This window comes from Melanerpes formicivorus, unplaced genomic scaffold (assembly GCF_026170545.1).
Source record: "Melanerpes formicivorus ecotype bairdi unplaced genomic scaffold, bMelFor1.0.p_v2 SCAF_24, whole genome shotgun sequence".
Taxonomy (NCBI): Eukaryota; Metazoa; Chordata; class Aves; order Piciformes; family Picidae; genus Melanerpes; species Melanerpes formicivorus.
The window spans coordinates 4,583,840-4,597,475 of NW_027142376.1; the positions used below are offsets into that span (position 1 = coordinate 4,583,840).

The 13,636-nt window shown below is 40.5% G+C and overlaps 1 protein-coding gene across 40 annotated transcripts in view; it reads right to left on the reverse strand.

The window, feature by feature from the left end:
- CLASP2 (cytoplasmic linker associated protein 2) overlaps positions 1-13,636 on the reverse strand; it is a 152,324-nt gene that overhangs the window by 60,835 nt on the left and 77,853 nt on the right. For all 40 annotated transcript variants that reach the window (XM_068152665.1, XM_068152649.1, XM_068152646.1 and 37 more), the window contains 5 exons: positions 8,749-8,828; positions 6,842-6,934; positions 5,898-6,043; positions 4,376-4,511; positions 1,180-1,250 (listed from right to left, as the gene is read on the reverse strand). In XM_068152665.1, coding sequence (XP_068008766.1) covers positions 1,180-1,250; positions 4,376-4,511; positions 5,898-6,043; positions 6,842-6,934; positions 8,749-8,828 — 526 coding nt within the window. The remainder of the gene's footprint in view (positions 1-1,179; positions 1,251-4,375; positions 4,512-5,897; positions 6,044-6,841; positions 6,935-8,748; positions 8,829-13,636) is intronic.

Below are 13,636 nucleotides of genomic sequence, written 5' to 3' on the forward strand. Positions count from 1 at the left end.
AAAGGTGTAGATGACAAGTCTTAAAAAAAAAATAAATAAAATGTAAAAAGTGCACTCTGTTGCCTACAACTGTACATTTTTTGGGGTTTGGTGCATCTTTTATCTGTGCTGTTCAGACAGATTCTCCCCACTTGGTACTGCAAGTACCAAAGTTACCTACAGCCTGATGTTCCCAAGCAAAGCTGTGGTTAAGTGGAAACACTGGAGCCCTGTAAATTGTTCTGCAGTCAAACCAGATGTTAGAACAGGTGAGTACAATCTGGGTCGAGATACTACTTGTTCTGGATGCAAAGAGAGCTTAAACTCAGAGCAAATAGTTCACATACCCAAGCTATTCCTTATATACATACAGCTCAGGGCTAGCGTGGGTCCAGGAACAGCATTACCTGCTTCCCTAAGATTCTGTGCAGACAGTTACACCATTAATCAGAAACCAATTCATCTTGTCAAAAGCCAGTCCAAGTGTTCAAATATCATGTTCTTAGACAAACAGCAAGATGAAGCGGTTAAACATGACAACACATTGATACAGCACATCCTATCTACGGCAGCAGTCACTGCCTCAACCTCATAGGTCCCACCATGGTAGGTTTAGTATTATGGGCACAGTGTCAGACAACGTAATTCCATGCATTCAGACTGCACTGCACAGAGGTTACTAAGTCCTCCTGGCACCAAGAGAGCAAGATGTTGGCACACACTGTATGCAGCAGACGAGCTAACCTCACCAGGCCTGTCAGGTCTGGCCCTCACAGTAACTAATAGGCTCAGGCTGGTCCTTCACAAAGACACACACCTTCTGTGTACTGTCAACACCAGTGGTGTTTGCTCCCATTAGACTGAGCAACACTGCTTCAGCTACAGTTTTGGGTTTTTTTTCCCTCCCTTCTGGTTTTAAATCTGCAGGTATTTTTTCCAACAAGTGTGAGAAATATTTTACATTAGAATAAATAAGCAGAAGGATCCATGGGCATCCCCCAAAGGAAAGTACCACCACTCAAAATACCCGGTAGGAAGCACCAATCCCCAGTATCATCTGAAATTCACTGATTCAGTTTTTTGTAGTTTACTGGATAACAGTTCACAGCCACAAACTTCAAATCTGTTTAGTTTCAACATATGATCACCAAATTTTAAAGAGCAACACCTTTAATAATTAGCTCTTCATAATTTACTCACCTTCGAACTGCAACTGATTTTGAGGTACAGTTGCTTGTTATTAAAGGTATGAGTCGTGGTACATGGGTATGCTGGAGAGAAAAAACAAAGAAAAAGGAAACAGACAAAGCTGTTAATGACAACAGAATTCTTGAATCTGTACTGTGCTAATTAAAGTCAAACAGAATTAGCAACAAAATAAAAAGTGCAATCATTTAAAATGCTTGCTGAACCAAAATGTGCAATATTACTAAGACTGATGCTAGCACACCCATTGATTAAACCCATTTTTCTCCAAAATGTCAAGCAAAAAGCACTTGCCATGCCATCAATACTCACATCATGGTGTGTCATATTTAGCTGTCAGGAGTCATCTAGAAAGGCTTAAATATAACTATCTCCTCAAAGGAATTGTAAGCTGATGTTATGTTAGTTTTGCCAGAAGAAAAAAAGCAATAGACACGCAGTCTTAAAAATCAGCTACGGCCATTCATTTAGAGGGCAGTCAACATGACCAGTGGTACAAAGGGCAAATTCCCTTTAATACAAACCACATCAATAACATAACAGAAGCATAACACACAACATGGAAACACCTAACATCCTCATGGGAAAAGAAAACTCTTGAACTCCCACTGAAAGTGGGTAAGACAAACTACAGGAAATCCAAATGCAATACTTCAGTTCAGAATTAAAGGAGACTTACTTCAGCATAGTCACAAAGTATTAACATTTTAATTCCAAGTATGGGTAACATGGTTTGAAAAACCCACTTTCACTCTATGTCTTCATTCCTTTCTCTATTAGACATAAAACTTCTCAACTGGTCCTCAGTACAGTGTGAAGCTGTAGCCTATAACAAAAGCCTGCTTCTGAAGTACAGTACTGAACAATTTTTAGCATGACTCAGACTTTCTCCTTAGGTTATTGTGGCAGGGTATGACAACACAAATCACCAAAAAAGCAGAGAGATAATTATCAGCTCTAAGAGTACTGCTAACTTCTGAATTTGGAGGGAATTAATATGAAAATCTGGAAGAGCTTCACAGTTGCATCTGTTTGTACTGCTACACTTTTTACACAGGATTTTAGGGGGGTTGTTTGTGCTTTGTGTAGTTTTCAATTTGAAAAGTGGCACATGACTGCCAGAAAGGGAACAATAAGCAACATCAGGGGAAAGAATAAAGCAATTTTACAGATGGAGAAACCTGTATGTTCCAAGTCTTTGGAGCTACTGACAGAGTAATTTCTAGAAAGTGTTTTGCAAAGGAATCAAAGCCTCAGGCTTGCTTTCATTCAGCTCTAAGACTGCACATTTCATCTGGCACCCCTTTGAAGCTGTAATGGTAGGTACAGGTCAGTCACCAAACCTCAATTCCCCCTCCCTCTGGAAAAGATTTTTTGCCACAATGCCATCCCACAATTACACACACCCCCTTCCCTTTTTTTTATCTTTAAAAAACAAACTTGTTTCTTGATTTACTAGCAGTCAAGAGCGAGAAATCAGCCTGCAGCATAAGAACTAACTGGAGAAGAACTCTGAAATACAATAAAGGCATAAAGATGAGCTGGAGCTCTTCAAGATCATTGGTGTATTAGAGTTTCCCTCTTCACACAAGCTCACTCTCACAGCCATTAAATAGTCAAGTACCATGATGTGAGCTGTCTGTTGGTGGATGCTAGCAGGAGTTTTTGGGTAAAATGCTGACTCCAAAAGCTGTGATGGCTTAGGCTCTAAACAGTCAACCAATTACACAATCCCTATTTAGTCTGAAGGACAGAAGTCCAAAGGAATTCTGCACTTTGACTCGGGTATTGCTTTTTCCACTGTAACCCGTTGTTTTTTTTTCAGCAGAACACCTTGTATAAGCCACCACTGATTGTGTATTTGAACACTATGGACAGCATTTCCTCACTTCTATACCTGCAAACTGAGATCAAGAGAAGTTTAAAGAAAGTCAGGATAGCTATACCCAGTATGTAGGCTTGTCTCTGAACTGAACCCATAAAGCAAATTTAATGATGTCATTGCTGAATTTTTATCTCAGGCTACCTTTTCTGGGTTTTGTCTCCTGCAAACAAAAAGGCAGGGTTAGTTTCTTACATGCCTGAGCTCATCTAAAACTACTGCAAATTATGTTCTCCTCTTACAACTGTCATCATCCTGTGTAAGGGGCAGTGTGCCATTAGCCATCTCACAGTACACTCTAAGTCTGGGGAACAAAATGATGACAGATCTTCAACCAAGTGCTGATGTAAAGGTAATGCAGAAGTTGGAGCATGTTCTCAGAGGCATGGCTATGATACCAAAACATACTGAGAATGGCAAAAAAAGGTGCAAGACATTAAACCACTCAGGTTTCCAACAATGTACAAAGTTAAAACCACAGATGAGAGCATAGTGACAAGCAGTTAAGTGTCTAGCATTAAGAGCACCACAGCTCTCTGCACCAAGGACAAACTGCATGAAAGAGTATTTTGGTGGTTTCACTCTCTTGAACATTAAGAGTCACTACATTCTGAAATCAGAGACACCTGAAGTGGAAATGAAAGACTGATTCCCAGGAGTTGCAAATGAAGGACAGACACATGTCTAACCCCTCCTTCCTGCCTTGCCTGAACACCAGCATGGCCGCGTGTGAAACAGCCAGGCTAATTTTGGTCAGAAGCAAGGTGAAACCTGATGTCATACATCTCCAGTTTGCGAGCAATTTAAAGCACCTGAAAGTCTGAGTCAGCAGGTCCTTGACCAACTAGTTTGACTGTCCTTTCCAAAAAGGCAGTTAAATAAACTTGTTCTTTTACCATTACTACATTGCCAAAAAAATGATGAAAATACACTTGCTTTACACACCTATTTATAGAGTCACAGAACTGTCAAGAGTTGGAAGGGACCTTGAGGATCATCCAGTTCCAAGCCCCTCTCATGGGCATGGATGCTTTCCACTAGATCAGGCTGCTCAGAGCCCCATCCAGCCTGGCCTTAAAAATTTCCAGGATCAGGCTTCTACCACCTCCCAGGGCAACCTGTTCCAGTGTCTCACCATCTTTACAGCAGTAATGCTGCAAATTTGATTTAACACTGGTCCATTTTTGAGAAAAACACCTTCCCCATTACAGAATGATTTCTAATCCTGCAGCTCAGAATTTTAAGTGTCTCTGCTAAAAGGGACTACCTGAACACTCCCAGCAAGTGAAGTGAGAGAGGAACACCTACCCGAATAATGAATCTAATGGCTGCACACCCAGAAGTTGCCATCACTTTGGCGCTGTTGGGAACCAGATTAAAAAGAGTAGGCACGATAGCTTCAGCGCCATGATCAAACTTGTTTCCCAGAACAGTTGAAAGATGGCTATTCAGGAAAGAGAAATAAAACTGGTTAACAAAGATTTAGTACCTTGAGTCTTCAAATAACAAAGTTCACTGGACATTTTAAAGATTTCACTTTCAATCTGATGATTTCCAAGCCCTTGTCTCATTAGAAAGGTGGGATTTGAGGCACATTTTTCTCACTTAGCAGACACATTAGTAAGCCGAACACTAGCAACTTTATCTTCTAATGAAGAGCAAACACTACAATGCAAAGGCTAAGATTCTCATGTACACATCAAGTACTGTTATATTTCTACTTTTTGCCACACTTTCAGAGTATATAAACCTAAAAATCTCATGGAAATTTGAAGCTTTGAAGGTTTTTATTTAGGTTTTTTTCCATTTGAATGCAGGCAAAACTACTGAGTTTATCAGGTATTAGCCAAGTGTGAAATCCAGCTCCCCTGCTCATTGAAGGCTATGGTTTCCATTTTAACAAATACACAAACACGTAGAGCACAAAGCAATTGAACTGTTTAGTGGTGGGAACAAACACTTCCTCCGTGCAGAGACACTGTACAAAAAGAACTGGCAGGCAGCAGCAAATGACATGAAATACATCTAAGTTTTAGGGATCAAGAATAATTCCCGGCTCTTCGGCCCGAATGAGGAGACTTACACAGTACTTCTACACCACACCTGACTTCACCTTAGGAAAGGCCAGCACTATTTTCCAAAAGCTTCATTTTTCCAACTGTCCTTAGACAGTCACAAACTGCAATAGGTCTCCCTGTCCTGTTCAATCAGGGGATCAGAATAGCAAGGGTGAACCCTGGGGCATATCTGTTCCAGACGGCCAGGGAAAATCAGTGGTTATATTAATGTCTCAGCAGAGGAAAAAAAAAACCATGGACAACATGCATGTGGGAAAGGCTGCTCTGGTGTAAAAGTAAGGCTTTTCCCCCTGCCCCTGAATTTAATTAGTGTCTCCAAATTGAGAAGGGTGAAGACCCTTCTCCTGTTTAGCCACAGCTTTGCAAGTTGTCATTGACATGAAAGATGCTACCTTACCAAAGCAATGTTCAAACCACCGGAAGGCAGCTCACTTTATTATTGCAGATAGTTGCAATGACGTCCTGCGCCAAGCACCCAAGCCTAAATGCTCTAGCAGTAGAGTAGTACTTAAGATGCAGTTTGCATTCATTTGTGCTAAGTACTCAGTGTAACTTGTGAGTGACTTGTTTTGCACATACAAGGCGTTACAGTTATCAGTTACTTTGAATGTTTCTTCGTGTTTAAGGCTGATTTGACTCTTATCAGTCATAGCATACAGCAGTCCAAGACAATCTTCCCTGCAACACTGATAAAGCATCTTTAGGCTCCTGCTCAAGCCTGGCGATGCACACGAAGGCACAAGCATACTTACGCTACAGTAATGCAGGCTTCTCTGACCACCTGGGAGCGGAGATCCTTGGCTGACAGCTTGAAAGCACCATCCAGCAACCGCAAGTGCTGGAAAAAGCCATCATACTGTGCAGCTCCAGCAACAAGCAGTGACCGGACTTTCTTCAGCTAAAGAATTCAAGGCACCAAATTTAGGACACTACAGAATGCGTTCCAAAAGGAAAGAGTAACCACCTCACTGCAGAAACACACATAATCGTGTCTGTAAAGCCAAACAGCATTTTGAGATGCATGGCAGCAATTTCAAAAGTTGTGAAGAAATTCTATCCCTTACATAGCAAATTAAAAATTCTCAGATCCCAGTCTACAAAGATGTAACTCTCTTCTCTTACTTGTCTTCAAACACTAAGACACCACAAATGTGACAAAAAAATACAAATGCTAGATTCACACAAACATTTTAAGCCCCTAGGTAGAACCCATCACCACATAATGGCTTAGGTTGGAAGGGAGCTTGAAAGATCATCCAGTTACAACCCCACTGCCATGGGCAGGGACACCTTCCACTAGACCAGGTTGCCCTGTCCAACCTGGCCTTAAACACCTCCAGGAAGGGGGCATCCACAAGCTCTCTGGGCACTCTGTTCCATGGTCTCATCACCCTCACACTGAAGAAGTGCCACCTGCAAGGGGGACTAATTCTAGCAGTTTACATGCAGAATATGTATCTTTGCATAAAGGCCAATTGAAACACGTATGATGGCTTTTGGGAATGCTTCCACATAAATATTAGCAGAAATTATTTCAGCCTTTTTTAAATAGTCAAACTTCTTTTTAAATTTTAAAAATTAAACAACATTTGTTCAATTATCTGCAGCGTATTTACATTAAGAAGAAAACATTTTACAGTGTCTCACTGCCTGTGCTTTATGCAACAGAACCCCCAAAGCCAAATAAAAAGTTTACCGCATTAGTCCGCTGATCCCAATCATGTTTGTCATCTGAGAGAATTTCCCTGATTTTGTTCAGTGTTTCTTCAAGTTCTCGACTAGAATAGATCTGAAGGATTAAAAAAACCCAAAACTTATGTTGTTAATGTCCCAGGTAACCTGATGACGGAAAGCAGCTTTAAAAGACTGAAAATCCAATTACAGTTCTGAAAATCTAGCCCCAAATGTTCCAGGTAACTAAGAGGTATAAAAGGGCATTTTAAGTGAGTCTTTGAGGGTATCAGAGTAGTGAAAATTCAGTAAAATAAAAACCTCTGAAGAATCAACACTGATGAGGTCATTATACTCAGAGTTTTCATAACTCCATCTAAAAACCAAGTTAATTCACTATAATCTGTTATCACAATTCACTTTTGTTTTCATACTCACAATCACAGCTCACAAAGATTTGCTCTTCACCAGGTCCAGTACAGAAGCTTCCATCCCATAGCAATTAATGTGGTCTCAGAATGTGGGATTTAGTTTTGTTTAAAGATCACAAATTGTCCACAGCCAGAAGGATGAAGTTAGACAGCAGGAAGTCAATATTCCCGAGAACACTAAATAAAATAACCTTTGGGTTTTTTCCCTTTCTTTCTTGCCTGGCCAGCAGGTTTTTCTTACATTCTCATTGATAAAACAAATTGGTTATTTGGGATCAGTTACACATTTCTCCCCCTACCTCTTCCTCTCAAGACAGGTGAGATAGGAGATTAATGAGGATGAGTGTGTCTTTGACCTCCACCCTCTGAAGTTAAGAAATTACCCACTCTACTAGGTCATGCAGCATGCGCCGGGCAAGGAACACACACTCACCTCACCTTTCCTGCAACCTGAGTGAGTAGACAACTGCAAAAATTGAGGCACTGAACTACAAGCAACACAATTTCTGTGCTGTGGAAGATGGCTCTGTTCAACATGATGGGGATAAGTAAGGGCTCTGTGGTTTTGCCCTCTGAAGAATTCTGAACAGTTCAGAGAGGCACTGAAACTAAGCTCTTGCAGGGTGAGGCAGATTGCCTTGACGTGGCAGGTGCCATTGAGGCAGGATGCTCCTTCATAAAAGCAAATGGTACTTGTGCCTACAGAAGGAGATCTAATGAGTAATTACACTGCCACCCTGTGAAACAACAATAGAATCAAACTATCTAACAGGAAAAGGGAGCCACACAAAACCCTTCTTTTGTGTTTGGAGCTATGTCTTACTGCATTTTGAGTTGCCTTCCACACTTCAGCTCCTCATTCAAGAAAAGCTTAGTCAAATTAGATCTAGGAAGACACAAGCATATTCAAGACTCAGCTGTGTGGAAGTACTAAACAGGTGCAACTCCCCAGCTAAAGAATGAAAATTAAAATCTCCTCTTTCAACTAAGAACTCAGAATCCAACACTAGTATTCAAATAAGGCACTAGAGTATTTTTTTCTTGATGTTTTGCTGGAGATGATGCCACGTATGCCAGAAATGTATCATTACAATTCAGGTACATTTGAAAATACAATTCCTACTTTTTACATTATTTGCCCCCATTATTCTTACTCAATTATCCCTTGAAACTGCAGTCCTACATTTGGAAATCTTTTTTTGTATTAAAATATACAATTATTTTCAGTAGCTCCCTGGAAAAGATTAAGGAAAGCAACAACGGATTTTAGTTGAAATACTGTGTGACAGTAACTAGTAGGACAGCAAAGAAAAGGTGGGGGGTTCGGTAACCTGGAAAAAGTAAAGAGCTTCCCATAGAGACCATAAATTCAGAGAGGAGAAGAAGCAAAGACACTTGCTTAGAAGACTGTAAAGTTACCTAAGTTTTAAAAGCAGGCTAACACATACTATTGCAAATGGCATCTTTCTTAAAACAAGCCTGAGTACACACAGTATCTTACCTGTACAGTAGGAACATCTGTAAATGCCTTAATAAAATCATCCTCATCCACAGCTCCAGCTCCTCCTTCTTTTGAGGAACCTACAGAAATGCAAACTACTGTTAAATGTGTGCAATCCACTTCAAGGGTTTCAAACTGGCATAAGCGGCTCTCACAGTACCTACTTGCAAACACCAAATAGAACTTGCAAAAATCCTGAATATCCACCACACGGAAAACTGAAAGCCTCTGAACCTGGATGTCACCACGAGTAAAAGCCAAGATGAACTTTTCTTTTAGTTTATTTTAAAAAACGACCAATTCTCAGCAATTTCCAATTTGACAAAGTTAGTGGCTTTGTTCCACTATATTTGTGTTGGAACCAGAAATATGTTTAGCTAACAATCCTCTAGTAGTTGTATGCATAGAATTATCAGACCTGCCTCCCGGGAATGCAATTCCTCAGGATGAATGCTCACCTTAACACATGTACCACAAGCAATCAGCCCCAGAAGTCTGGGGGTCTTTTTATTTATTTATTTTATGTTGCATGGTAGCCCTAAGTGATTCATTCACCTTGTGCTTCCCAGTAATCTCAAGAGAACTATGAAGTGAGGTGGATTTCTCTGTCCCGAAGCTCCAAGAACTTGAACAAATAACGGTCACATGAAGGAAATTTGCATTAGAGCAAAATCCAAACTCCACTGATTGACAGCCTTCCTCTCAGAGTGCTCACCTGCACAACTGTTAGGATAATGTTCTCTGAAGGAAGTTCCCAAGAACCTTCCAGACACATTACTAAAGAACTATCATAGCAAGAATGTTTTCTCACCAAGAGCTTCCACAACAGTCACGTAAGCAGGAGGACAGTTACTTTTGTGCAAGGTAAATGATGAACCTATTCTTGCACAGCAGGCAAAGATGCCCCAAATTCCAAGCAAAGGGATTGGGGAAGAATACTAACAGGTAACCTGGTGGTTTCAGACTGGCACACAGGTCCCAAAATGGATTAAGATCTTGGGCAAAAACTTGAGGGAACTCTAAAAAAGAAAGACATTTAAAACCAGTGACTTGCTTTCAGTCTCTCACAGGTAGGAGTGCTAGCACGACAGCCCCTTTGTGTACAGGAACAAACTCAAGTTTGCTATCAAACAGAAGAACAAGGCCACCAGGTTCAGACTGCACTACAAGCCCAAAACCTCAAGTATCCTTAAGTATCTTGAATAATCAAATCATGCAGATCATATGAAATGACAGGTTAACTGCATGTAGGTAATCAGTCCAGCAGAACACTTCCTTCTTGAAAGGATTAAAAAGCAACCAACACACAAACCCAAAAATACCTTAGAGCAAACACACGGGAACAAGGGTCTTGTCTCAGCTCTTTCAGAGTCAGACAAGAGAGCAGAATGTACTCCCTAACCTGTGGAACACAGCTGAAATGGAAGCATCAGGCAGAGAAGACGTGTTTTACTAACTACAGAACAAGTGAAAACCGTAAGGAAAGAAGCAGCTAAGATGGAGTGGTCAACTGAAATGAAAACCTAGGACTTCCTGGGCAATCTGGCTCTTGGTGACTGCACTCTTAAAAACCCTTCCATGATTTAGAGTTGCTTATAGAGCAGAGAATTCCATCTGCTGTGTTTGTATACTCATGCAGTTAGGAAACAGGAGAGTCTGCTACTACTATAAATTTGGCATTAATTTATTAGATTTCATCACCTCTCACATGCCTTTGTGGCTACTTAGTGTAAAAAACCACTGAAGTGATAGCCAGCAAAATTTGGATGTGGTGCCTGCAGTGTGGCACAGGAACATCTAACAGATTTTGACAACCTGAGTTGAAGGATCCTGTAAAGTGATGCTGTATGCAACAGAGCTCTGCATGTGTATCTCCAACACCATCTGTCACAACTGCCGAAGTGCCACACAAACTAGTACAGCCCCTCCCAGGGAGGATACCCTGCTCAGAGCAGATTTTTTGTGGACCCTTTAAATGAAATTATTTGGCACAGGGCTGCCACGCTAAGCTAGGTGGTACAAACTGCAGCCTGGATGCTCCATTTATAACCTCATTTGTCCTTCCCCAAATACTCCAACATTTAAGAAAGTCTCATAATACCAAAATAATACTTAGGAAAAGTAAACGGAACAGAAAGCTTATGTGGCCAAAAGGTTAACAGTAAACTTACTTCATCAAGGTTAAAATCGTTTCCATACAGGCAAAGACTTCATTTTTTAAAACAGTTCTTAGAGGGTTTCTGTTCTTGTCCAGACTGTTTTGGTCAAACCTAAACCATTGTGTTAGTCACACCACAGTAAACCTCCAGAAGCTCACACTACACAATTCTTTGCAACATGATAAATAACTACTTCACTTCTGTCACAGGAAACAGAAAAAAACCCTACAATTAAGAGTTTATACAGATCTGGAGCTGAAGTACTTTGCATTCCCATCCATAGCTTATTTTTCTGCCAAGAGAATAAATTTACAGAAATCAAGTATCAGAAATGGACATAGAGAGGCCATGAATACAAAAACATAGAAAGCATTTCCAGTATTTTTAGTACACTCTTGTACAATGTCGTGACTAGAAGAGGATGAAGTAGCCTTTGCTAACAGAAAGAAGAGAGTTGTTACTACTGTTAATAAAACATCCGACATAGCCTAGGGACATATCATTTCCCACCATCCTGGTCTTAACAACAAGTACACTTCCACAGACCACTTTTAATTAGTATTCCCTGAAAATGGTTTGAGTGCCTCTTTGCCTGGCAATAGAAAAGGTTATGTGTTTTTTGGCAGGTGACCCTTCAAAAAACATCCTTATCTCTAAAAGCACATTTACTAGCAGGTCGCTAATCTCTCTCCTCCTCTATTGCAATACCACACCTTCAGACAAAAAAAGTAACTATCTCCTCTTTACATTGCACACGAGTCCAAGCCTAGCATTCAAGAGAAGGAACACCTGAACCCTTCCCACCTTTTCCTGATCTCTTGGTAGGTATAATTCACTCAGTCACTATTTCTGTAGAGACCAAGCAAAAAATGGCAGAACTCAACCCACTGTTGCCCAGTTAAGAAAATCTCCTACTGTGCTAACAAGATAGGTAGTAGTCACAAGCATGTAGATACCTTCAAAGAATCCTTTGTAAGGATTGACTGTCCTCCACAAAAGCTTGAGCAGAGCTTTACAGATCCCCACTTCAGACAGTGCTGCCTTCAGACTCAGAACTGACAGAGCATGCATACTCCTATAAGCTCTTTTGCTGCTCTTGTTGCTTACCTTCTCAGACCAAGAGGTGATTATACATTTCTTAGAGGTAAGTATCTCTCGAGTGTCAATGCCTTCCATTCTCAACTTCACCCACAGAACACATGATCCTTTAAGTGCCTAGCAGATAACTGAAATCCAGGGCCTCACCAACCAGCTTTTTCTTACATTACTGCAATCTATGTTTCCCTGCCTTTGAATCCAAGTGGGCCTCCCCCAGATGAGATCCAGAAGACACATGCATCTGAAGAAGATGGAGAAATGTCTTATGTGGTGTGTTCTCTACCTTATTTGTTAGCTTTCATTCATAATTAACTTGTTCTTAACTTTTAAACACCCTGATTAGACTCACAGACAGATCTGGAAGGCTAAGTTCCACTTGAGGAAATGAGAATGGACTGAATATAACAAATAAGCTGTTTAAGTACCTCTAAGTTCCACAGGACCCTTGGGCTTTTTAACTGAAGGGCAGTGCAGTGTCTGGCAATGGAGGAAAACGGCAATCAAACCCTTATTTCCTGCAGACTACTGAGACACGTTCCCAAATTAAATGTAAGAATTTCCAACAGGTTGTGAGGCCCTAGAAATCGAGTTCTTCTTAATTAGGTTTTTCCCAGTCACAAGGCCTTAAGGTCAGCATTTTTAAGAGCTCAACACTAGAAAGGGTACTGGTGGCAAGTGAAAAATTAGCCAGTCTTTCACAGAATTAGCTTGGCACCCACATTCCTGCAGTCGAATGTTGTCTCTCTGCTGACGGAAGCATTTGAAATCATTCCATCCTATCACAATGACTTGGGACTGATCACTCGCTCTACCGTCTTGATGCTCTCCCCACTTCTATCTACAGAGCTGTACATCATGGGATGACAAAACAATAAGACAACATTAGATGGGAGAAAAAAGATGTCATGAGAGTGATCCTGGCCTAGAATTTGGTTTTGAAAAGCAGAACTGTCTGATCCCAACATACAACTGCTGGTCTAAAAATACTCCAAACTGCTCATCTTTTATTTGGCAGCATGTCCAATGCAGGTGTTTTCTACTTTTGTGGGTCTTTTGACACAAAAATTTATGACCAAAAAGAAGGAATTTCATAACTCATACAGAAACTTAGGAGTAACTGAAACTCTAAAATTGTATCACTTTTTGATCTTTAATGGCTTTCTTAAACACTTCCCTAAAAAGCTGCAATTTCCAATACCAAAAGCATCGTAAGTAAAACATAGGCAAACTTTGAGAAGTCTGTTATTATACAAACACCTGTTATCCTTCAGAAATCTCCAGCTGCAAACAGTAACAGTGTCTTAGAGAGAAACACATCGAAAGCATGATGCAGATTACAGACTTTTTCCCTGAAAGAAACAAAAAAACCCAGAAAACCTAGATGTACTCTGACAGTTCAACTAATTCAAAAGCTTCGCTTCTTGTCTATCAGAGGCTGAAGATATGATGCAGATCATTTGGGATTTAAAGATAAAAAAAGGAAAAGAAAGCAGTTACCCATTTGGCTTTGTAGGATAATAAACAATCAGCTATAAATTAGGACCTGACAGCAGCTTCAGCTCAGTGTAGGGTAAGTGGACAGGATAAGCTGAGGCACCTACTTAGCTTTTTGTGTAACAGGTGTAGAAATT